Source organism: Eublepharis macularius, chromosome 8 (assembly GCF_028583425.1).
Source record: "Eublepharis macularius isolate TG4126 chromosome 8, MPM_Emac_v1.0, whole genome shotgun sequence".
Taxonomy (NCBI): domain Eukaryota; kingdom Metazoa; phylum Chordata; class Lepidosauria; order Squamata; family Eublepharidae; genus Eublepharis; species Eublepharis macularius.
The window spans coordinates 96,259,813-96,285,930 of NC_072797.1; the positions used below are offsets into that span (position 1 = coordinate 96,259,813).

The 26,118-nt window shown below is 41.1% G+C and overlaps 1 protein-coding gene across 1 annotated transcript in view; it reads right to left on the minus strand.

Moving 5' to 3' along the window:
- The window catches only part of VPS13A (vacuolar protein sorting 13 homolog A), a 179,348-nt gene that overhangs the window by 82,731 nt on the left and 70,499 nt on the right, over positions 1-26,118 (minus strand). The window contains exons 26-39 of the mRNA XM_054987202.1: positions 22,901-23,057; positions 21,870-21,949; positions 21,490-21,549; positions 21,254-21,404; positions 17,724-17,840; positions 17,512-17,615; positions 16,801-16,968; positions 16,255-16,562; positions 15,682-15,829; positions 12,005-12,155; positions 10,061-10,188; positions 8,993-9,162; positions 5,580-5,806; positions 2,848-3,080 (exon numbers count right to left, since the gene is read on the minus strand). Of these exons, the coding sequence (XP_054843177.1) occupies positions 2,848-3,080; positions 5,580-5,806; positions 8,993-9,162; positions 10,061-10,188; positions 12,005-12,155; positions 15,682-15,829; positions 16,255-16,562; positions 16,801-16,968; positions 17,512-17,615; positions 17,724-17,840; positions 21,254-21,404; positions 21,490-21,549; positions 21,870-21,949; positions 22,901-23,057 (2,202 nt within the window). The remainder of the gene's footprint in view (positions 1-2,847; positions 3,081-5,579; positions 5,807-8,992; positions 9,163-10,060; positions 10,189-12,004; positions 12,156-15,681; positions 15,830-16,254; positions 16,563-16,800; positions 16,969-17,511; positions 17,616-17,723; positions 17,841-21,253; positions 21,405-21,489; positions 21,550-21,869; positions 21,950-22,900; positions 23,058-26,118) is intronic.

Here is a 26,118-nt window from a genome sequence, read left to right on the forward strand (position 1 = left end):
TATTTCCACTGCACATGATCGTCCTCTTAATTCCTCTGATGTTATTCATTCACAATGCAGTTGAATGATTGTTAACCAAGAATACGTTAAACACTTCAGTATTATCCCAGGATATTACTTTATATGCATTCCCATCTATACTAACAGAATTCTGAACTCCTAAACCTACATACAAAACATTTAGGCCAAAGTCTTATACCATTTCACACACTGCGAGCCTCAGTAATAGACATGGGTACGAAACAGAAAAAGCCCAAAACGAGAGATTTGTCGCGATCCACGAATCACAAAATTTCAAGAAATTGACACGTTTGGATTCGGTTTCGTTTTCTCCGCCATGTCGGACGCTCCTCTTCGCTGGCTCGAGAGGAAGCGGCCGAGCACCCTGTCCGGGCGGCTGATCTGCGAAGATTAGCCCCCAAAACTCCCAGTGAGGGAGGCTGGGTCCGGGACGCTGCGGGAAGAGCCCCCTGGAATCAATGCGGGGGGTTAATTGCCCGTTTGTCCCTACGGAGGCCGGCGGACGTGCGCGGCGCCTCGAGTGCTGCCGGGCCATGAGAAACGGCAAAGAGCAGAATTAGGCGAGAGCCTACAAGTAAGCGAATTCCTTCTGTTATTACAAGCGTACGTGAAGGAGAGGTGAGATCTGAAGCCAAGAAGGCTCACTCTTCCCCTTTGCTGAGTCTCAAAATTTGGTTGGCGCCCCCCCCCCCCAAAATGGCAACAAAGAAACAAAGTCCTGCCCTTGGCAAGTCAGTTTCGGCTGCCTTAAAGGGAGAATCGTTGGAGGAAATTGTACGGAGGGCGGTTGGTGAAGCTATAAAACCCTTTGTTGACAAGCTGAATGAAACAGATCAAAGGGTGGGCTTAATTGAGAGCGAAGTGAAAACCATCAAGGAAGCAGCGGGGGGGGGGCAGAGAAGTCTGCTCGGGAAAGTGCGTCACTCGTGAAGGCTACGAATAAAGAGCTTAAACTGGTGGAGAATCAGTTGATCGGGCTACAAGTGGAACGAACACAGACAATTTTGCGCCTCCAGAATGTGAAAGAGGAGGAAAACGAGGACTTACGGGGTCTTGTCTCGGAACTATTGGCGACACCCGCGAGGGCAACTAAAGAAGAAGTTAAAAGCGCCATTTTGGAAGCCCGTTGGGCTACTTCAAAGTATGCAATGAAGCGTCAGTTGCCGCGCGAGATCATCATCGATTTTTCATCTAAGAGGATCCGGGACACTATCCTATACAATTCATACAATGCGGATTTGGACTTCTTGGGCAACAAAATTAAGATATTGAAAGACGTCCCATTTCTAGTCCGGAAAAGACGTTTTAAGTATAAAAAGTTCGCAGCTCTTCTGAGAGAACGTGGAATAAAGTACAAATGGTTATTTCCGGAAGGAATCTGGTTCACCCATAAAGATCAAGCCTTTAAGATATTATCAGAAGATCAACTAAGGGATTTTGAGGACAGGAACCCAGAATTCCAGTGCACCAAGCAAGACGAAAAGGAGAAGTCTGAGGGGGAGGGGGAGGAAACGAGCAATGCGGCTGCAGTTGCGCAGAGAGAACTCCGTCCGGGACCCAGGAGGGGAAGAAAAATTTAACTTGAAATTAAATTGTAATTTGCATTTAGTAAGGTCAACCACTCCATCAATATAATATAAAGCTTTAACTTTTGAATAATGGCAGTATGAAGGGAAAACAGAAATGTAGTGTTTAGTGTTTAGTGTTTGTAGGGTACCTTCCCCTTTTTTCCACCCCTCCCTCCCTCTCTCTTTTTTCTTTCCTCTTTCCTATCCCTTGTGTTATTGTAGTCTTTTGTAGTTACTGTTCTGTAGGGTATGTATGTATGTAGCAGTTGTATGTTAGATATTGAAAATAAAAATTATATATAAAAAAAAGAAAAAAGGGGGGTTCCATGTAACCTTGTAGTTTATAGACCTCAATAAACCTATTTTTCTCCATTAAAAAAAAAGAAAAAAAAAGAAATTGACACGTTTGCTGAAACGATTAGTTAGTTTTGTGATTTGTCAGAACCCGGGGTATTTCAATGGCCTCCTTCATACCCAGAGATGCCAAACTCGCAGGGAGACTTCAGCTGGCTCTCCTACACCCTCCCTCCCAGTTTGCAATACGTTGATCAGGAAGGTCAATGGGAAGAGTGGGAAGGGAAGTGCTGCCAGAGTGCATGATTGAAACGGGGACTGGGAGTTGCTGGATTAGAGGACGAAGGACTGGCCGTGGTGTGGAGCTGGGCTGGGAAGACGGAGTGAGGGGTGGACGGCAGGCAGGGACAGTTCCAAGAGTTTGGGGTGTGGAGGACGAGCTGCCATTTATCCCAAGAACAGGAGGTCTGTGGTTGGTTGACAGACCTGCTTAACAGGGTTTGGAGGGGTGAGATTGGTGTGCCTGTGGCTACAGAAGGTCCATCTCCCTGGCTGCCTAGGGGATTGACCCCCAGCTTCTGGCTGTATAGGGCAGAATGGAAGCTCTCCAGATGGCTAGGAGAGCTGCCAATCAAGGGTAAGTGGGCTATGATTGGGGTTTCCAATGGCAACAAAAGGTCTGGGCCCATTGTTGCCTAGGGAATCAATGAATCGGCGCCAGCCTGTCTGCAATTACAAATTGTTCACGAAGCTAACAAAACAGGCCAAAAAGTCATGAATTTCGTGATAATTTCATGATAACTACGGCTCCACAAAACGCTGTTTCGTGACATACGAAACGGCCCGTTTCATGATGAAATTTGCTTTGTATTCCGATTCGTGCCCATGTCTACTCAGTAATTTCACTTATATTTGCATGATAGTATGCAGGATCACAATTCTATATTAGATATTAAAATCTTACCGTAGTAATATTGTCTTTCCTCATTTCTGGAAGAAATGGGCAGGCTTGTATTGTTATATTTTTAACAGCTGCTGTCATTTTAGACATCTCAGGGCCATTTTTCATGGAGACTTCACACTGTGCTGTAACCACCAGCGCAGGAGCATCACTTCTTGTTAAATCAGCAACAAAAACAATCTCCGGATTTTTAATAACAACATTTATTTCCATTGTAGATGCTGGTTGTACAGGAACTAAAAAATAAAATGTTGATAAATGTTGATAAAATAAAATAAAAAATAAAATCTAACACAATTACTTTAAATTTAACTCACCATCATCTATACTTCTCTCTAGTTTTTCCTTTTTAAGAAAAATTTTAACAAATACTTCACATAACCAAGCAGTTATATAACCAAGGAAGGAACTCTAGCTATAAACTTAAGCTTAGAACTCTGATATGTTAAAATTTTACAACAAATAGTAAATGGCCTGGAATCTGGACCCAAGCTGTCTGAGAGAGCTTCTCCTCCCTTAGGACTGGATCCACATTCCTGAATGTGTGAGTTGAAAGGACAATATACTTCTTGCAGTTATGCTTGCACACACAGTAGCACAATGGCTACAGTAACACATCACCCATTTATTTATTTATTTATTTATTTATTTATTTATTATCCGCCTTTCTCTCTGAGATCCAAGGCGGATTACAACAGTGCAAGTGACAATATAAGTGAGAGCAAGGACATTTATTGAGCAAACTAGGACATTTATTGAGCAAAGTATAATAGTGAAGAATAGGACATTCAGGGAAACAGATAAAATAGGGAATGGAAATAGAACATTTTTTAAACAAGCATAAAGCCGGGCACAGAGATGAAATCTATCTGAACATAACTAATTTCCATGGTATGTTTAGCAGTGTGGAAACTCGCTAGTTTTAAGGACAATATAAATGTGACCACAATACTCTATAGCTATGAACTTGCTCTATATTAACATACGTTGTACATTATCTTAATTTTTAATTTAGTTCCTCTATGAAAAAACTTAAGCAAAAAAACTTCAAAAGATCACCTTTACTATAGAAAGATGACGCACTAGAGTTCTACTTTTTATTATACACAAGTAAGAGTATTCAATACCATAAGGATAGAAATTTCACCAAGATAAATTCATATTAAAACAAGGCTGGGCGGCAAAGAAAATCATTTAACAATATTTTGGGTTGGAATCGAAGGAAAACTCTCATAGAATTATGGGAAAAGAACTTTTCTGATGATTTATTGATGCCCTGGTGGCTGCCTCTATGTGCCACAAAAAGGGTTGAGGGACCTCATGAACAAAATGCATGACAGCATGGGAGACTGTAGTGTGCAAGGGTAAATCTGGTAAAAATCACTTCTCCCTCCCTCCTGCCAAGGATTCTTAAAATTGTGATATAGCGGTTATGGTGTAAAGTCGGACCTGGGAAACCAAGGTCTGAATCCCCATGCTGACATGGCAGCTTGCTGGCCAGTCACTCTCAGCCTAACCTAAATCACAGAGCGAGGACAAAATGGAAGAGAGGAGAACAATGTAAGGCGCATTGGATTCCCACTTAAGACAAAGGAGGAGTTTAATGAAGTAAATAAATAAATAAAGCACGTCCAGGGGCTGTTGAGGGATGGGCAAGGCAGGGAAGATCAGCTCTGCCAACTCTTGCAAGCTTTTATGCAGGATCCAGTCTTTTAACATTTAACATGTATCTTAAATATGGGAGCATAAAGCATTCCCAGAAAAACTGTAGATGGAAGAAAACAAATTTTTAGAATAAAAAGTAATAATAAGCAAAGCTTTCTTCCTATTGCCCTTCAGATTTCATTCATTTTTCCCATTCAATATTAATCCTTTGTTGTTGTTGTTATTACTGTCATTTCCAATGGTTGCAGTGAGAATGCATTTCTAGCTGTAGTTTCATTTTTCATTCAGTTTGGATGAAATTTTCAAGGATTGTAACCCATCACTCAAGGAATCCTACCTGCCAAATGGCAGCCAGATAGGAAGCAAGTCCTGGTTTCACAGGCAACTGAAGGCAAAATACCTACAGAAATAAGGAGTCTGATTTGACGATGCACTGAATGCATTTTATATATTAGTTTCATATGCCTTGATGCCTTTTGCTGCTTTACTTCACACTCGCTTCCTCCCATGGCCCTGCCTACCAGAAAAATAATATTTTTGGTCTAGTTGGTTTTCTGTTTGACTGGATATTCTTTTATGCAGGAATTCCATTAGAGGTACAAATTTTCTCTCCATATTTTATAATAATTGGATTGCAGCTTTCTGGATTCTATAGCATCCATAATTTTAATTAAGTATTAAACAAGAACATATTCTCCCATCTTTCTGATATTTGGCAGTGATGATCTGGCCCTTGGAAAACTACTACAGCCTGAAAATCATTTTTGCTATAAAACTGGGATCTTTTTTCTTATCCATCTGAAGTCTAGCATGCAGGATTCCTTGGCTGACAAGTACAGTTCCTTAAAAAAAATTGCGATTTAAATAGAAAATGTGTTGTCCACTGGAATAAATGAAAACAAAAACAGAATGAATGGATTAATCTCTGATTCCATTAATTTTCATTTAAAATGAACAAACACGAATGTAACTTTTTGGTACATACTTCATTTGTGCTGAAACCAATGCATGTATACAGTGTGTAGGTATATACACAGAGAGAGTGTGTACGTATTATATAATATACTGACCTTGTTCCTTTACAGTGAAAGATTGTTGCTTTAAGTTTCTCTGGGCAGCAGCACTTTCAGCAGTTGCCTTCAGAAATACATCTGCTACAGTCAGTAAAAACTCAATGCTGGCACAGAGGTAGGTTTCCTGAACAACTGTGTCAATAACTGTGGTGCCATCTCTCCCCTGCTTATAAGTTATATCCAACATGACTTTCTTCTCAGATCCATGTTTCATTTCCACCATTCTGAAAAACAATGAGTGGAATATTTATTTAAATTTTTTATAATCTGCCCTTTTCACTGAGACTCAAGGCAGATTACATAGTGTAATTCAGTGCGATCAATAGGATGATACATTTAATAAGCAATTTAATAGGACTAGGAATTGCAGAAATTTGAAATGGAGCTGTTCTCTGAACAAAGCAATAAGTATTAAATACATCATGTTAAACAATGCAAAACATAGTGTCACATCAGTAGAAACACAGTGTGTTTTCATGGGCCAATATGTTATGAGGTAGCCCTTTATAAAACTGCCCTCCCGAATAATTCTTTTACATAGTCTGTGAAATGCCAGGAACATGGGAGCCTTCCTTGCCTCCTTATGTAGACCATTCCACAGCGTGGGGGCCACTATAGGGAAGGCAAAGTGTGCAGGCAGTTGTTGATCTTGCCTCTGAGGATCCCAGACTGGATGCTGCAGCTTGTGATTTCTAATATCTTATCATGAGATGCTGGTGCATCAGAAGTCACTTTTTACACAGTGTGAAGGCAACCCATTGAGAGCCAGTTTGGTGTAGTGGTTAAGAGTGGTGAGACTCTAATCTGGAGAAGTGGGTTTGATTCCCCACTCCTCCGCTTGAAGCCAGCTGGGTGACCTGGGATCAGTCACAGCTCCCTGGAGCTCTCTCAGCCCCACCCACCTCCCAAGGTGATTGTTGTGGGGATAATAATGACATACTTTGTAAACCGCTCGGAGTGGCTGTTTGTCAAGGCTTCCGGACACCTCTGCCCCAGCCCAGCTGAGGGGAAAGGACACAGGCTGCCCAACAAAGCTTTTTGGATATCACATAAATTACAAAATGGGCAAGAACAGAAAGTCTCACTCTTGCCTAGGTAGGCTGCCACCAGTTCCTTTAGCTATCCCAAGGCTGAGGAGGAAAGGAACAAAACTCCAGAGCCTATAAGGGGATTAACAGAACAGAAGTGTACTTTGCAAGAGTGGTTTGCAAGTAGAGTTCTCCAAACTAAGTACTGTTATGGTAGGTGGTTCTCGAGCATTCAGAGTGAGTTCTACAAAAGATTTTATAGCTTTGAGGCTTCAGAGTCACAAAACCCACACGAAGTAAAATATAATTATTTATTAATCAGAGTGCAAGGTTATCAAAGTCTCTGGTCAGGAGTCAAGGTAGTTGAGCGACACAGCAAATCACCAAGGTGGGAGCCTTGGCATCCCTCTAAGAGTCGAGCCAGAAGCAAAGCAAGGGCAAGGGGCAGTGGTCTGTTACTGACACTCACCATGAGCTCGGACTCCATTTTTGATTAGCCAATTTATGCCAGTTGGGACCAGAATGGCGCAGGCCTGACAGCCAATCGGATCACAACTGCTGACATCACCTGAAAAGTAGGTGTCTAAGTGAGGAGAGGGAGATGTGTCAAGTCTGCAGCTCTTGGCACATAGCCCAGTCTTTGCAAGTGCAAATTTACTTGCCAATTAACTCAGGAAGAGCCCAGTTATGGAGGTTCGACTAAGTACCAGCTGGAAGGCTCTTATCTTATCTCCAAGGACACAGGCTGCAAAACTGAAAGTAACTTGTTTCAAGGAGACAAAAAAGGCCTCTCCAAGGGGGAGAGTGGTGGGGGGGAGAAGCTTTCCTAGCAAAGAGCAGAAAAGCTTCTGAACCAAGTTTCAAAAAGATGGCTTCTTGTACAAATTAAAACATAACACTTTGTCTTTACAGTGTTAAGTTGTCCTGAAGGGCAGTATATAAATTGAATGTTGTTGTTGTTGTTGTTGTTAGCTGCGCCAGAAGCAGGTCCTGACAGGTATGTTGGAGCATCTCTTGATCAGTGGCGTAAATGCTGGAATGCCCCCCATGCCATGCTTGAGCATTTGGTGGAGCACCATGCCGTCCTCACAGTGCAGCTCTCAGACGGCAACACTGGGAGGCGGGAGAATCAGTTCAGTCAATAGGACTGGCTGATCATCTCTCAGATGGTGAATGTCCTTAAGCCCTTTAATGACTTCACTCTGATGGTCTCACCTAACCCAACAACCCTGGACCTGGTCATTCCTTTCATCCAAATACTTCAGAGGAAGATGGCTACCTTTCTGAATCCAGGCACAGGATGTGCAGACTTTATTTCAGAAGTGTGCATGCTACAAGAGGGCATCATGTCCTGCTTGTAACTTCTCATCAAGAACAAATTGTACAGGTTGGCTATCATGTACAACCTGTGCATCAAGGGTCACCCAAAATTACCTCTCCTTCTCACTTTCTGAGGCATTCCGTGGGAGAGGATCTTATATCAACTTATTGTGTGTGCTCCTGTTTCCCATTAACAAGTTACTAGCTGTGCTCCTGCCAGGTTGATGGTTCTGTTGCTGTGTGGTTGATGTGTTGTTCTATTGTGTTTCCACATTGGCCCTAGCTTCTGTGAGTGACAACGGTTCTGTTAGGCTTGCAACAGTGTCCTTCACTTCACTTTGATTCTGCTGAGATTATCTGATTAGACATTGGTTCTACTGGACTTTGTTGGTTCAGCTTGCATTGGGACTGGCTTTTTGCCAGGGGTTGCCCTGTGTGTTTGGTTAAGGTATCTTCACCCCAGAAAGCCTTGGAAATTCCTCCTCCTTCCCTAGGAAACAATGGAGAGTGGCTGAGGACACCTTGTTCAGGGGCCCACAGAACTGGATCCCTTGGTCCAATCTTCTTCAAACTTGGGGAAGGAGAAAGTTCCCTGTGATTTTGTTGGAGTTTGCACAAAAACATCCTCTCAGGATAGGTGCTCCCATAGGGAATAATGGAACTCAATATATTCAGATTCACAAATAAAACCTGGGACCAAATACTATACCGGCATTTTTGGACCTGAACATCAGGAATACCGAATACATATGGTATTCTGTATACCGAGATCCGAATAGTACAGAATTGCCTTTGGTGCATATCCCTAATGCATGTTTCAAGGCAACGAAATGTATAGTTGCATGATTTGTTGGTCAATGCCAATGAGACAAATTAGTTTTAGCCCTGATTGGCAGCATGCCTCTCCCACTACAGGATCTACAATTTTGAGAACTGTAAAAAAAGCTCTGAATAAGCTAACAGCGTAAGCAGTTACCTTGGATCATATTCAGTATCTACTAGTAAAGTTGGTGACACTGTCAACAATTAAATCTTTTTTTGTTCTTTTTAAGAAATAACTACCTTGGTGTAGCCTTCTGGACTGTCTGTCGTTTGTCATCTAAAGTGCAGTTTGTTAATTTGACAGAAGCATTCATTGACTCATCTGACAACATTTTGACAGCAGCTGATATTAACACCAATTTAAATTCGGCAAGTTTCAGAGCATTATCTCGTTGATCCAGAACTGAACACTGTTTTGAAAAGAAAATGTGAAATCTGAATTAAGTCTAATGCTTCTGCAAACTTTCAGCTACTATTACTGTGATCAGATTCCTAAATTTCATTATAAAACCATACATTACAGAGAACCAAAAGTTAATTTAAAGCATATTGATAATAAAGCAAACTGTGTGATACTCCCCTAAGAGCAGGCAGAGACTGTTCTTAGGTCTGTAATTCAATAAGGTACAAATCAAGATAGCAACAACTCAATTCAGCACATTCCACCAACTCATCACTTTTTCTAAAGCCTGTTTCACAGTATCTGAGTCTACAATTTCTACATGCAAAAGGCTTTCTAAAAGTTCTACTTTGTTGTTGTCATTTTGAAAGAATTTAGCTGGCCGTACTAAAGTGTTTCATGGAGCATTAAGAAACAAAAACATACTGAGAAAAACTGTGATAAGGCTGTAAGTTTGTGGCTCAAGTTCAGATAAATGGGCCTTAGATTCCTCTAGCTCAAGTGCTCCCTTTAATGGTTTAGATATTGAAAATCATGGTCCCTGGCAAACTAGTTTGGTGTGATGTCCCAACAAGAACCTGCAGTTTTTCAAGAAACAGGAAGACTTCAACATCTGAGTTACTTGTGAGGAAAGAATGGTGTACACAAATCAAAGGACTTCAGATGCTCATTCTTGGAATAAACAAACCATTCTGTTTGAATGAAGCCAGTGCTGAGGATTAAACAAGAACTAGTTAATATAGAAAGCTGTGCCTTTTCTATTTTGTCATCGTGTAAAGACACACCTAGTGTCATAAAAATGCCACTTATTTAGCCTTATGAAAAAAATACTAAAAGTAACAGAACAATTCCTCACATACCAAGCTATCTACTCAGCCTCCCTAAATCTCATCTATTCAGCTGCTTACCTGGTTGGAGTTTGAACTGTACAAAACTAGAGTGAGGGAATCAAATTGGAAGTCCAATTTTAGCGTTGTTTTAACTTTAGCAGAGGAGCGTGTTTCCACTACAGCAGATGTCACCACTTTTATTCCAGCTTAAAAAAAATTAAAGACATTAATAATAGCTGCAAATACCATATCTACAGGAAGAAAAGACAAAATGACACTAGTACACTGTAGCCTTCAGAGACCTTTTTCCTGAAGACAATTTTAAGTAAAGCAGCCTTGGGATTAACTCTGACTGACTTATCACTGAGCAACATCCTGCAAGATGCAAGTGCATATTAACAGTGGGGGTACAATTTTTTTATAAGTTGAGAAAGTTCTTGTATTGGGGGAAAGCCTCTCAGACACGTATCTCCCATGCCTCTGTTAAGCTACACCTCCAAGTGTCTCCTCTCAGAGCTGACACAGCCAAGGGAGTGGACGAGCTTATTCAGACTGGCAGCCAGCCAAAGCCTTTAGAAAAAAAGCCTCTCAGCCTCCCAACCCAGAAATCTGTTATGCTGCACCTCCAGGTGTCTCCCCTCAGAGCTAACACAGCAAAGTGGGGGGGGGCCTTTGTCCAGGCAGGCATGAAGGTAAAGTCCCTGGGAGAGAGCCTTGGAACCGAAGGCTCTGTCAGGCCATACTTCCAGGCTTCTCCCCTCGGAATTGAGGGGGCAAATATCTTAAATCAGGAAGGAAGAGCCATTGTAAGAAAGCTCTGACGGGCCACACCTGCAGACTTACCTTTAATCTAGACTTAACTTTAATCAGGCTGGCATGAAATCACAGCCTTGGAGAAGAGCGGGGGTACTCAAGGGTGCCAGTGAGGGAACAGGTGCCTTTAATCAGCCTGGCATTTTCCAGCATCTGGAAGAGGCCTCTCTTGAGCCATAACAATGAAGGGAAAGACAGAAACTTTTCTTCTTTAAATGTAGTTGTATTCTTCACTAGAATGTCTATTGAGGGCTAAAAGCTTTTAAAAGAAATAATTCTCCTCAGCCTCAAGGATGAGGTGAGGGAAAAGCAGAGAACAGCAACGGAGATCCTCAATCTGCAGTGGCAAAATGAGAACTGAGGGAATAGCACCCCTTTTCCTGGTCATGTGATGTTTTTGGCAGGAAAATGCCAAAGGGAGAATGGGCACTCCTGGTCTTCTAGAAAACTCTGGAAATCTCTACTGCTGCCCTGCATGTACAAAGTCCTAAAGCAGAACTGAACAGAAGCCACACAGATGAACAAGAGCTACAATCAAATTTTGTTTATATCTAAGTTATTTCCCTCACTCATAGCATTCTCATATACATCAAATGAAAAGCAGCAGGGAAGGGAAATGATCAAGTGAGCAAAGGCTGTTGTGGCAGGGAGGGAAGGAGGAGACAGTGGGAGGTGGAAAGAGGAAGCATAAGAGACAAAGAAGCCGCATAAGGAAGCCACAACCTACAGAGGATGTGATTTCCTCTCCCCCACAAGTTTCATGCTGCCACTGTCAGGCTATGTTGGTGGGAAATGGAGGGGAATGTCCTAACTACATGCTCCACCAGCAGGCTAACGATGTCCACAGACTTGGAGCACAAAGCTCCAGGTCAGGATTTCTGCTTCAAGCCTGCCTGCCTTTCCCCCACTGCTCAGCTGATCATGGAGAGCAGAATGTTGTGAGGGAGGAAAAGGCAGTGAGGAAGGGATGCAGCACTGGGAAAGGCTTGGGAGGGAGACGGCAACCAGAAGAAAGGGAAGAAAGGGAGGAAAGAAAGTGGAAGCGGGGAGGAAAAGTGAAGACTGAGGTGGGGATGGAGAGGGGAATGGGCCATGAAGAGAGAGAGTAGAAGCCAGCATAACAAAATCAAATTTCTGTCCCATCCTGTGAGTCTTGCTGGCCCCTGATTTGTAGCTACCTAATTTAAATCATTTTGTAACCAAACATACCTCCAGAATTCTGCGAAGTACTGACTGCTTCACTGAGGCTGCTTCCAGCATCTTTTAGCTCCGGTAGAGAAGCTGGAGTGCTAGAACTGTCTCCTAAATTTTCATTCAGGGTCCTTAAGATAGTGGTTACATCCTCCTGACTTAGAATCAGCTTTGGGGAAAAATGTTATTTCTAAGTTTTATTTTGCTTGAGAATGCAAAATAGTAAACATTACAGCCCAATGAAAGGCATAATTTCTGCCATCAAAGATTTGTTTAATTGTTCTTTTATTAAATATGTTTGAAGATCAACTGATAGGAGACAAGAAACTTTGAAATATATACAATTCTGACCCGTTATTTTGTGTTCAGAACATCCTATGTCAGAAATGTTCTATATAACAACAAAAACAAAACCAACAGCAACATTTGATATACCACCCTTCAGGACAACTTAACGCCCACTCGGAGCAGTTTACAAAGTACGTTATTATTATCCCCACAACAAACACCCTGTGAGGTGGGTGGGGTTGAGAGAGCTCTGGGAAGCTATAACTGGCCCAAGGTCACCCAGCTGGCTTCAAGTGGAGGACTGGGGAATCAAACCCAGTTCTCCAGATTAGAGTCCCGCACTCTTAGCCACTACACCAAACTGGCTCAAAATTAAATGTTCTAAACAGAATGGAATTTATGTTTTTTGTGGGCCTATTTGTAAGTTTCTTTGCCTTCTGACTTTAAAGAACAAGGGAGAATTACCAGGAGAAAGAGTAGGGATAAGCACTGGGCTCATGTGCTCCTTTCACTCACACTTCCTTCTCTCTTGGGGGGGGGGCGGGAACTATGTCCAAAATAGAGAGACTCCACATTTATTTGAACAAGTGCTCTACCAAGCTTCAGAAGAAACCAGAATGCTGAGAACTTCATCATGATCATGCTCACCAGGCCAACACACTGTTTTCAACTGCCATTATCAGAAATGAGACCAATCTCCAGATCACCTTACATCACACAAATTGAGCAACTGCTCGACAGGTTTAGACTGGCTTATTGCTGCTAACTTTAAAAGCCAACTATTGGCTAATGTAGAGACAGGATCAGTTGAGAGATGGCTTTTGATTTATCTCAGGAAACTGGGCTAGGACACAGCAAAGTTTCCCAGGGCTGGAGAGTATCCCGATTTGCACTCCAGAGAATCTTCACAGCATCCCAGCAGGACCACTGTGAAGTTTCCAAGGCGGTATCTGAAACTGACTCTCAATTAATACTCTGATACCCTAAGCAGGGATGCAGCAAAACTTCCTTGTGAGTGTGTGCGCGTGCGTGTGTATCTGATTTCCAGCATCTCAGCAGCAATGCACTGAAGATTGATATCCTGATAAAATATGAGTTGGCTGCTAATCCTCCACCTCTCTGGAAACTTCACTGCATTCCAGCAAAGTTTCTTGGAGGAGGCTGACTTCTGGTTCACCTTCCTCACCCACCCCAGAAATTTGACTATATCCCTGTAAGGCTGGAATGCAACCAAGTTTCCCAAGATAAGGTATCAGAACCTGACTGGCTTCTTTCCTGAGAAATTCTGCAGCATCGTACTTAGTGAAATCTCAACAACAAGGGAAGATCAGAAGATAACTCTCAGCTCATCAACCAGCTAAAAGGAACTACCCTCGGCATCCCTATGAGGCTGGAATGTAATGAACAGGTTCTTGTTTGCAACAAATAGGCATTAGCAGCCTGTCAACAAATCTGCCTGTGGTTATGATTAGAGATCAGAGTGTGAGCCAAACTGGTACTATTCACTTCTTGCAACAAGGGAAGTGTAGGAGATTGCATAAAGGTTCAGAGGTTACTCCCAATCTCTACCATGTTTCCTCAAGTAGAATGGAGACAGAGAATATGGTCTAATTAGGTCCCATGACAGACAGCCTCCAAAAAGGTACATAGAAATTTATCAACTATGTTGTAGTCTCTCAAGAAAAAGGTTAAAAGGTTTACTTAGTTTTGCATGGAAGTAGAACAATTTACAAAATTACACGTTAGATTTCAAACACTCAACCATTTACTTTCAGAGGAATTCAGATTACATCTATCAATTGAAAGTGGTTTAAAACTGCAAACTTGCATTATTTATCTAAATAAACAATAAATATCAGTTAACATTGTGTTAAAAACACACTAATGTATAAGAACTGCTGTTAATTTTGCAAGATACAACAAGCAATTAGGTCTTGCCCATTCAACTCTTTACTGTCCTGAAAATTTCCATCCACATTTTCTGCCATCTTCCACACAAATGCCATGCAGTAGCCTCTTCAGCCACACTGCATTTCTTTGGGTGCTTTGTTATAAATGTTCTTCCTTGTTTAGGAAGAAAGCATTTATACGCCCTGTTCTGTTGCACTGAAAGCAGACTCTCACTTCATCCAAACCTAGTGCTGCCAGGTTCTGGCTTGCGGTGGAGGATGTCGTAGTCACAAAATAAAACTTCCCCTCAGAACTAACAGCAGTCCTTTTGAGGATTTTTACTACTTCCAGATCCCACGGCTTACACCAATTCACTGTGACGGCTTATCCCATCACCACCATTAACCCCTTATCCCATCACCACTATTAACAACTATGGTAAATTTTTCTTTTCATGTTGTGAAGGCTGCTCAGGGACTGTAGAACTGGATACTGCTGATCTCAAGTAAACCAACAACGGATCCCTCATAGCCTCTTCTAAACCCTCCTCTCAGTCCAGCAATAGAATCCCAAGTTCCCCCCACTGATGAGTAGCAATTAATAAAAGTTTGGTTGTGAGTGGTCAGTAACACTAAAAGTAATTACAGAGGCAGTGGGTAACTTGCTGAAGTTACCTATTGATATGAGGAGGGCAGCCCTGATTTCTAATGTGATCTGTACTTCTTCTGTCCCTCTTTGGACTCACAGACACCTGCTTTTAACAAACAACAAGTTTATCATCTTTTCCATAGAGGCATCAAAAGGCTTATTTGGGTTGGCGAGTAAGATGTTGTAAAAGTGTTTCTGTTTGCAGTTCCCTAAGAATCATTACACTGTCAGCGGCGCTCACAGTGTTACAGAACTGGCAAGCTGTTTCTCCTTGTGAGAGAGGTTGATTGATTTTATCTGGGAAAGGCTCACTAAACCCTAGGATTTGGTCCCTTCATCACTGGTCCCATCATCAATGCCTTTACCATACTGACAGAAAAACTGGAAGTGTGGACTTCATATTTCCCAAGTCCAGTCACCTTTAGGCTCATACTCAGGAGATAAGGTTAGCTGATCTCAGGATCCTACACTGATCCACTAACAAATTCCCAATCTACTGTCTCTCTGAAATAGGTTAACCTGCCTAGCACAGGATACCTACTCCTATTCTTATCCCTGACTAAGCCCTATCTGAAGAGCTTTGTCCCCTTCTAACTTCTTATCCCTGCCCTTGCCCCCACTGAGGACACTTCTCATTGGATGGAATCTACAGGAATTTGCATAACAACCCGAGATCAGAGATTAGCAATGACACCTCGAGGGCAGAACTGGAAGCCATCCATCACAAAAATACCAAGGATAGATCATTCCATTCCTTTCCTTTCTTGAATCTAGATGCAACCATCAGCACCCTACTTTAAAGTTGATGCAATTTTTGGTTACTCAGGTTAATGGTTTATAAAAATTAGATTTCTAAACTAAAAACTTACATTCATTGGTTTGAGATGTCCAAATATCTTAATATCGGGAATATCATAATACCAGATTGCAGCTAAATTGCGTTCAACAATTACTTCAAGATTTAATGGTTGTAGCAGCTGTACTTCATTTTGCAGTAAGTTTCTTACAATGCTTGATCTGTAAATAAAAATGAAAAATATTAATAACTGAGCAACAGTTCACTTAGGATTGCAGCACATGTATTCAAGACTGCAGTTCTAATTAATTTAGAATACAAGATATGGCATTTAGAGATACTATGTGAAAAACAAGGAAGTAGTAACAATTTTCTTTTTAAACTGTAACATTTGTGAGTAAACACTAACTTACTGTTTTGTTTTTAAAGACGGTGCAAACTAGCAGCAATACTTCATGAAGACTTTGTATTCATTACTCATTTTGACAATTCCAATTTGGATAATTTACTAAACCATCTTAAATAATTTATAGTTAATTATATTATATTTTGATATTAACAGCAAATGTTTTAAACCTAGTATTATAAGCCTTCTTGAACCACAAGGAAAGAGAAGGTGTTAAAATGCTTAAATTATTAAAATCACCTGTATAATTTTAGTTCACTCAATTTCACATGAATACAGTCAAGAACAGGTGGAAGATTGTATCGACCTTTAGCTTTAACAAGTAAAAATTCATTTTTTATAGTGATCAAACCAAAATCAGCAACAAGAACATCAGTCGATATTGCTGACTGGGGTATTATGACAACAGGTGCTTTAATATTGACATCCAACGCCATTCGCGAACTCTGTTGAGCCAGCTCCTTTACACCAGTAGCTGCTTTTTCTGCGGCCTGAACAGTGGCTTCAGTAATTGCCTCCTTTGCAGTTTGAAAATTGTTCACAAAAGCCTAAAAAAAAGGATAGAAACAATTCAGCAATAATGTCATGTTCATTCATTTATCAATGTTCAAGTTAGCGTATTCAAATCTGCAGTATGGTTTGCCAAAAACATTTTGGGCAGTGGGAAATGGAAAGTATACATTCACAGGTACGAATACGTAACTGTAGTCTTGAATAACTCCTTTAAGGGAATGCCATACAAAAACATTTACTAGGACAAAACAAGAAAATGAGATTTTAACTTACCAAAACAGCAGAAACAAATTTGTTGACAAAAACAATCTGAATACAGCCAACTGTCAAGTAAACACGGCTGTCAACAGCATTCATATTAGTATAAGCAACACCATCTGTAGCATCCACATAAGACACTAGTTTGAAACTGAAGACTTCTTTTCCAGTAATATAGAGAGCCTTGAAATTGGAAAAAAGTGTTCATTCTTAATACTATATTTTTAATAAAATAAAAATTAATAAAAATGAAGACTATGTCTTTGTACTGTTATTTCCCCATCATCCAGGGTTCAATAATTTATATTCTGAACACAAGGGCTGAAGTTCAAGCTAAAGGGATTTTTCACCAGCTCTTTGGTAAGAAGGATATGCCCAGAATCCACAGAGAAAGACTGACATAATTATGTCATGGTAGTAGAGAGTGCCCTCAAGTAATAGCTGACTTATGGTGACCCCAGGTGGGGTTTTCATGGTAAGAGACTAACTGAGGTGGTTTGCCATTGCCTGCCTCTACAGCCCTGGTCTTCACTGAAGGTGTCCCGTCCGATTACTAACCAAGGCCAACCCTGCTCAGCTTCTGAGATCTGATGAGATCAGGCTCACCAGGTCATTATGTCTTACATCAAGCAAAGGCCTTTTATTTAGATTGTAGCTATACAGTTATCTGTACAAAGCCTGAGACACTACTAGCTAACAGACACAAATGCTTTAAGCTGAATATACCTTTTTATACAGGGCTGCCTCATCACGATCCATAATAGTTATGTTCTTTAATTTTGCTGATATTTCAGTTGTTCCTTTCTTCATCATCATTTGGCTATCAAGACCTAATTATAACAGTATCAATCAATACATCAAGAATTAGTCAGTCTTCAAGATACATTCTCTAGGGTCTTGAAACCTCAATACAATATTATCTCAAGGTACATTCTTACCTTCAACACAAATTTCAGATATCCAGCGTTTTTGTTCTCGTATAAAAATATGCAACGAGGATAAGTCTGCACAAATGTGGAGGTCACAAACATCATCATGTTTGGGCTTTTTTGAAGCTATGGGAAAAACAAAAATAATAAAATAAGGCTTCCATTAAGAGATCCAGATTGTATTGTAAAAAAGTCACAGCCAGACAGGCTACTGAGTTGGAATTCATGAGACTTGGACTCAATAGGTACTCAATAAGGTTAGTTAACCACAGAAAGTGTGCCTCCATAGAGGTTTAGGTACACTATTTGAATTCATCTTACTCTGATAATTTATCAACAGTTTTGAATGGCATACCCATTCTTAGTGCAGCATTTACTATTTAGACTGGATCATGTTTTCATCTGCGATCTACAATGTTATATAATTATTCTATTCAATTTATACCCCATACTGCCCGCAAGCGAGGTCCAGGCAGCTTCCAACAAAACATACTGTTAAAATACAAAAAAAATTATTGATACATTAATTCAAATAGCATAAAAATCAAGGCATCAACCAAGCAAATCAGGCTACAGCAGTCACCATAAACCATGGGTGCTGCCATGATGTAACTCCAGGGTGGCTGCAAAAGGAAGGTATGGCGGTCAGAAGGGGGACAAACTGTTGGCCCCTAGTCAAAAGCCTAGTGGAACATCTCTGTCTTGCAGGTGCTGCAGAACTGTAAAAGGTCCCGCAGGGCTCGGATCTCCATTGGGAGAGCATTCCACTAGGCTGGGGCCAGGGCAGAAAAGGCTCTGTCCCTAGTTGAAGCCAGCTGAATGTCCCTCGGGCTGCTTATCCACAGAGTGCAAGGCCCTGAGAAGGACATAATGGGAGAGGTGGTCCTATAGGTATGCAGGTCCTCACTCACCATGTCCTTTTTCCTTTCCTTGACCTCATAGCCTCTCCCTCTTCTCCTGTTTACTTCTCTCCTTCACACCCACCTTTGTAGCCCCCCTGTCTTCATCTTCCCCCTGCCCCCCCTCCAGAAAGCCTCGCCTCCATGGCCCAGTTGTGTGGTGCTAGCTGTGCTGGGCCCAGATGCATGGTGGAGAACCTGCAAGGACTTGAAGGGGGCGTACTTCACTTTTCCCTGTATCCTCTTCCCCACACTATTTCCTCTTTCCCTTCTTCTGGCATCCTCTATACGCTCAACTTTCCCTATATCCTTCTCTCATCAAACCCAGTAAACAACTTACTTTTTCTCTCCCCCCTCTTCATCTATATGTATTAATTTACTTTACTTATATACTGCTTTTCTCCACAATGGGGACCCAAAGCAGCATACATCATTATCCTTGCCTCCATACTATCCTTACAACAACCCTGATAGGTTAGGCTGAGAGTGTGCGACTGGATCAAAGTCATCTAGTAAGCATTCACAGCAGAGTGGTGGTTTGAACCTGGGTCTCCCATATCCTGCCCTGACCTAGATAGCCCAGGTGAGGCTGATTTCATCAGATCTCAGAAGCTAAGTAGGGTCCGACTTGGCTAGTAATTGGATGGGTGACCTCCAATGAAGACCAGGATTGCAGAGGTAGGCAATAGCAAACCACCTCTGTTAAGTCTCTTTCCATGAAAACACCGCCAGGGGTTGCCATAGCTATGACTTGAGGGCACTCTCCACAACCACTCCCATATCTTACTCTGAAACTCTAACTTCTACACTACACTGGCTTGGGGAAGGGGCTGTTGAACAGTAGCAATCAGCCAAGCCTGAGTGAGTCATGTAAGTTGTATGGCATCAAGTCATCTGGTAGTTGCTTCTGGGCCTGGCCCCCATGAGTCCTCCCTCAATGGACAAAACCACTCTGGCCCCCCACCTTTTACTGACAGAAACCAAGTCTGGAATACTGTTATGGTTGCCTAGTAACAGCCACTGAGGACATCTGATTCTTAAAGCTATAGGGGCTTTTTTATTATTGAGGGGTTAACCCCTCCACAAATAGATATATTTTAGATTTCAGGTTCTTCTGCAAACGTGGGGCATTTTTCAAGTATGTAGGAAGATCTGTCTTGTCCATTCATGGCTCCAGTCGCCGGATTTAAGCATTCGCAGATACAGTACATTTGACTATTAGTATATATATATAAGATAAGCATAGGACTTGAAAATACCCATGGGAGTGGTGGTGAAATCTCACTTCCCCCTATCCTTCTCCCACTGCTTTTCCTTTTTCCCTCTTCCTGGCAGTTCTCATAGCCTCTTTCTTCCCTCCCCACATAAAACTTTCTTCCCCACCGTTTTTCAGTTTTCCTTTTTCCTTCTTAAGAGGTCCCACAGTCTCTCTTCTTTCCCTGTTCCTTTCTCTCTCTCTCTCTCTTGCTCACCTACCTTTTGCTGTTTCTCCCCATCTTCAGCTTTCCTTCCTCCCTCCCCCTTGCTGCTTTCCCTTTTCTTCTATCCCACACATCTACTTTTCCCTGCTACTTTCCTCCTTTTGATTTATCTTCCATCTTTCTCATCCCTTTCCTTGCTTCCTTCCTTCTATTTTTACCTTTTTAGGTAAAAAACAAAACAAAAACCTGGATGCCAGTTGCCTAGCAACTCCAAAAGTAGCCACAGAAATCTCTCTATCTCGGTAGTATTCTTGGTAAGTTACAGACACTGCTTCTATGATTGAATGTGTTTATCTCCCCAATGTGGTTCTTTTTTTACATTTCAAATTTTCCCACAAACCTGGGATTTTCCCCAAATCTATACAAAAGTCTCCCCCATCTTTCTCTAGTTAACTATGTGGATTTTTGATATGCAGTCTGGGGTCAGGTTTGGAGTTTTATATATGAACCAAATGAAGGGCAAACTGCAAGTATGCAATAAGAATTTGGCAAAAAACATTGCCCTCATTTTTCCATTAGCTAAAATTTACTGCTGGATCAAAGCCGACATAAACAAGGACTCAAATCAGCTTGTGCTTTCCAAATCCTCTATTCATCATAGCAGGGTTCCAATACAAGATGGGGAACGTAGCTTTTGCCAAGATGTAGCACTGAGCCTGCAAAATTTCCACAGTTGCCACTTAGTTTCTCATGGGTAGACTGCTCCTGATATCTATTAATTAAAAACATTTATATTCCAGCTTTTCTTATGGCTCAAGAGGACTTACAATTCACAATTAAAATATCACAATTTAAAACATATAACACATACTTGTGGTTGAAAATAACAAGCCCCCTCCCACCAAAAGATGCATGTAGTCTAGAGCCCCATTAAGAGTAATGTTAGTGCCACCAATCACAGAATACTGCATTATATGCCTCAATACTGGCATTCCATTTTCCTTTCCTTTTCTGCTATGTACACAACCATATTTATTTCTCCAATGACAGTTTGGACATATGAGCATTACTCAAAGTACTGTATATTGGCGAAATATTTGTACAACCATTCTGAGCCAAGTGGAAACAACAAGTATTAAGCTGTTTTCAAGAGCCTAGCACGTAACATGAGTTTGGAACGAAGCTAGCAAAGGAAGAATTTGAGACTGCAGAAACCTACTTAATTTCTTAAGAACTTCCTTCTTTTCTTCTTTCTCCTGGATGATCTCTGTTGTACTTGCCTCTTGTTTTGGCAGAAGATTATTTAAAAAATTCATAGTACTCAAAAGTGCTTCTGTATGTAAATGCACATCTAAAGAAGAAAAATTCACCTAGCAGGAAAATAATCTTAGTAAGAATTTGTTTGAAATGCACTGCCTAGACACAACAATAATACAGGGAAAAAATCTCTATTACCTTTATCAACTGTAGAACATTCTTATAGGCAGTTTTCAGTTCTGGAGCATTAATATCTGCCTGTTCTCGGAGGGCAGAAAACAAATTAAATGGTGCAAATAAAGTATACTATGTTATACAAAAAAATTTAAAAATAAACTGTTCTACATCATGTTCCTCAAAAATAATGGCTATTTTACCACTGTATTACAAATTGCTCTTCAACATGTTGGTATATCTCCTTCAACATCAGCCTCACGTCCATGAAATGTCAGTTAATGGAATGTCTGGAGTTACATTAGCATTCTAGACTGTAAACTTCAGCTAAATATTTAGTTTCTGGAAAAAAAAATATGAAGCCACCAGGTTTTCACATAACCAAGTTGAAAAAAGATCCTTACCTTCACATATTCAAGTGACAGAAGATCATCTGTTGAATTATCCAATGTTGTAATGATGTAAACTGGCTTGTTTAGATCATCTAATAAAATAAACCATGTTATAATCTAACAACAATACTCATTTTAAATTATTTTGGTATGAAAATGGTTGTATACTTAAATATATACTGAACAAACTGAGCTCTCATATAGTACATTATCCACTGTGGGATGTTTTAATTTTAAGCCACCTCAAGCAGGACTCTGAAGAGGCAGCACAGAAATATCCTAAATAAATAAATATTAGCTCCTATAGTCTTACAATGTTAGATGTTGGTAGAGTTCCGTTGACAGAACAAAGCTGTTCCACCTCCTCCCTTCTACCGCAGCCCACTCAGTTCCTTGAAATGCTGCTCCTAAGACAGGGTGCCTTCAGGAACAGCATGGAAAGCAAAGAGGGGTATAGAGTCAATGAAAACCACTCCCGCCCTGCTTACAGAAGTGCTTTGTGCTGGTCTTTTGATCCAGCCCCTAGTCCAAAATAGTTGCGTCTCAGAACAGTTGGAATTTATTAATTAATTTATTTATTATGGGAACCATTAAAATTCAATTAAAACAACCAAAGCAAGATTGGCAAATGGCAATTTACCATACTAAACTAGGGGTGTGCACCCCAAAAAGAGTGGAGTTTTCCACTTTGGGGTTACCTGCTTCGGGATTTTGGTGTTTAAACGCATCGGTATGCTCCGTAAAGACTCAGGAATCTTTACAAAGCTCACTAAAACTCAAAGCAGCACTTTTATTGCCGGTTGCAAACTTTTTTATCCAATTGGAGGGGGAGGAGAGGGTTCCCTCTCCCCCCTCCCATCGACTTTTTTATCCGATTGGATAAAAATTTTTTATCCGATTGGAACCTCTCCTCCCATCAGCTGAAAAAAGTGGCGGGGCATTTGAAAGCAGCAACACTTTTCTTGCCCACCGCATTTTTTAGCTGATGGCAGTTATGCCCCTACTTATAAAACAATTGTTAGTTTAAAACCTTAGATACTTACCCAAGTACTCTGGACATATTAAGCAAATCTCACTAAGAAAAGCAGTAGCAGTCATGTCATACGTTCTTAGCTTAAGTTCTGTGCCTAATTTTAAAATCTCTAAACGAAGGATTGGCTTTTCAATGCCTCCAGCAAGACGACACACCTGAAGTGACACCTAAATGTAAAGACAAGATTTGGCACAGTCAACCAGATCTACAAACCTGCTTAGGACAGGCAGCTGCTTATAATGTAAAAAGTGACAGCAAAGCTATAAAAGCATTTTTCAATATGGGATGGTCTTATATTTTATCTTCCTCCTGTAACAGTCAAGAAGAATATGCATCCAGTTTAAGACACAAGGAACAGAACTTGAATTTAAGCAGCTTTAGTTCTCTTCTCACTTCTAGTAATATATTGCACTCTAATACAGCACTGAGACATCTCACATTCAACTTAACAGTGCAAGCCTAAACAGAACTGACTTCAATGGACTTAGAAGGCTGTACCTATACTTAGGATTGCAGTGTGAGTTAATTAGCTCGTGTTTATATTTTGCAAACCAAATAAAAATTGACACAATACTGAAACAGGCATTACTAAACAAACTGCATACTAGAGGAGGCAATTTAACTTTTAAAAGAAATAAACAAACAGTAAAATTATATTGTGCATGGGGATTGGCAATTTCAGAGGTCATCACAGTATTAAAAAAATTGAAAATTAAAATATTTGGACAACAATTCAAAGCAATTTAAATAAAAACAAGGAGAGCAAGCTATCCCATTCTACTTAGTTTAATACACAGACAAAACAGATTACCTCCAGCATAAGGTAATGAATGGCAATTTACAGTGCAATTCTATGCCAAGTTACTCCAGTCTAAGCTCAATGAGTTCAATGAGCTTAGACTGGAGTAACTCTGCTTAGGATCGTGCTGTTAATGGATCGTGCAGACAATGGCAAATCACCTCTGTTATTCTCTTGCCTTGAAAACTCCAGCAAGGGTTGCCATAAGTCAGCTATGATTTGATGGCACTCTCCACCACCACCAAATCGTTTCTGTGCTGCCTTTCCAGCCAAATAGGTTCCCCATGGCAACTCACATCAGAGCATTAAAACATTTCAACACTAAAACATTTAAGAAATTAGCACAGCATTAAAATAGAATATAAATAAAATATTCAAGTAATTCAACAGAAATGTATCAATATACAACATGTATAACACAACTAGAGAGGAGGGCCAATAACAGTTACTGAAGGCATGCCAAAGAAAACCTCCCCCAAAGCCTTAACCTGCTTACAGAAGAAAACATTAGAGGAAGACAGACAATCACCACGGGGAGAGAGTTCCTCAGTCTAGCCTCAGCCTGTGAGGGCCTCCAAAGCAGGGCCTCCAAAGATTTCCTAAATGGATGGGCTGGTTCATATGTGAGAAGGAGATCCTTCCTCTATGCTGGCCCCAAGACACAGAGGGTTTTAACAGTTAATACTAGCACCCTGAACTAGACCCAGAAGCAAACTGGGAACCAGAGTAGATGGAACAAGACTAGAATTATATGGTCCCTCCATATAATATGGTCCCTCCTCTCCAGTAAATATTCTGGTTGCATCATTCTGCCCCAGCTGTAGCTTCAGGACATTCTTCAGTGGCAGCCTAATATTGAGAGCATTGCAGTAATCTAATCTAGATGTTACCAGGGCATGTTCCACAGTGGCAAGATCTTTTCTGCCCAGGAAGGGCCACAGCTAGGACACCCACCAAAGCTGGTGAAAGACACACCTGGCCACTGTTGCCACCTGTTCATCCAACAGGAGGCCCAGGTCCAGGAGAGCCCACAAACTACAAACCAGCTTCTTTAGAGGAAGCGCAGCCCCATACAGAACAAGGGATATCCCAATTCCAAAGTCAAGCCATCAGTAGCACCTCCATTTTATCAGGATTAAGCTTAGCCATCCATTCCAAAACTGACTCCAGGCATCTCAGTTTCCATAACCTCCCTGGGATCTGCTGGAAGCACAAGATGCTGCTGAGTGTCATATGCATACCGGCATCAACTGAGCCCAAATCTCTAGATTACTTCTCCCAGTAACTTTTTGTAAATGTTGAAAAGCATGGGGGACAGGATGGAACTTTGCAGGACCCATATGTCAGAGGCCAAGAAGCAAAGCAGCAGTTCCCCAGCACCACACTCTGAAGCCTGCCTTCAAGGTAGGACTGAAACCACCACAGAACAGTGCCTCCAAGTCCCAACTGCAAACGGTGGTCCACAAGGATATCATGAAGAATAATACCAAAAGCTGATGAGAGGTGCAAGAGAATTAACTGGGCAACACTCCTCCAACTATCTCCCAGAGCACATCATCCACCAAGGTAACCAAGCCATTTCAATCCCATGACTAGGATTGAAATCAGATTGGAACACATTTAAACAATATATTTCATTTAGGAATTCTGGATGTTGCCCAGCCACCACTTCTTCAATCACTTTGCTTGAGAATGGTCATTTTATCAATCCAGAGGTCAACCAGGACATTGAAAGGAATGCCAACAATATTAGCATGAAAATCCCTTAATGTCATCTGAAAAATCAGTTGGATATGTCAGGCTATGGGGGAAATCATCTTCATTGATCCCCCACCCCTCTAGAATCTTGGCACCCCTGTAAGTTTAAATCCTAGCAAGTAGAGAGCTGTCCATGACAAAGGGGCCATCTAAGGATATGCACTTGGATATAGCTGGTCTGAAAATATACATGAAAATACTTTATCAGTATTTTGGGGTACATTCAGAATCCAGATAGATACCTGGGATTCTCAGATATTCCCAGAAATATTGGGGAATATTGGGGAACCTAGTGTATGGTTCCGGTTTGTGGATGATACATTTATCATTTGGAGCCATGGGAAGAATTGATGGGGTTTTTGAATCATCTCAACAACATCCACCTGAACATACAATTCACAATGTAGAAAGAAATCGAGGGAAAACTCCCATTCCTGGATACCTTGGTCAGCCGCAAAGCAAACTTTCAGTTAGGTCACAAGGTCTGCAGGAAACCAACTCACACTGATCAGTACTTACACAAAAACTCCAATCACCACCCCCGACAGAAAAGAGGCATAATGAAAACATTAGTGGATCATGCAAGACGGATATGTGAGCCGCACTTTCTCAATGAGGAAATTAATCATCTAAACCACGCACTTCAGGCAAATGGCTACTCCAGAAATGAA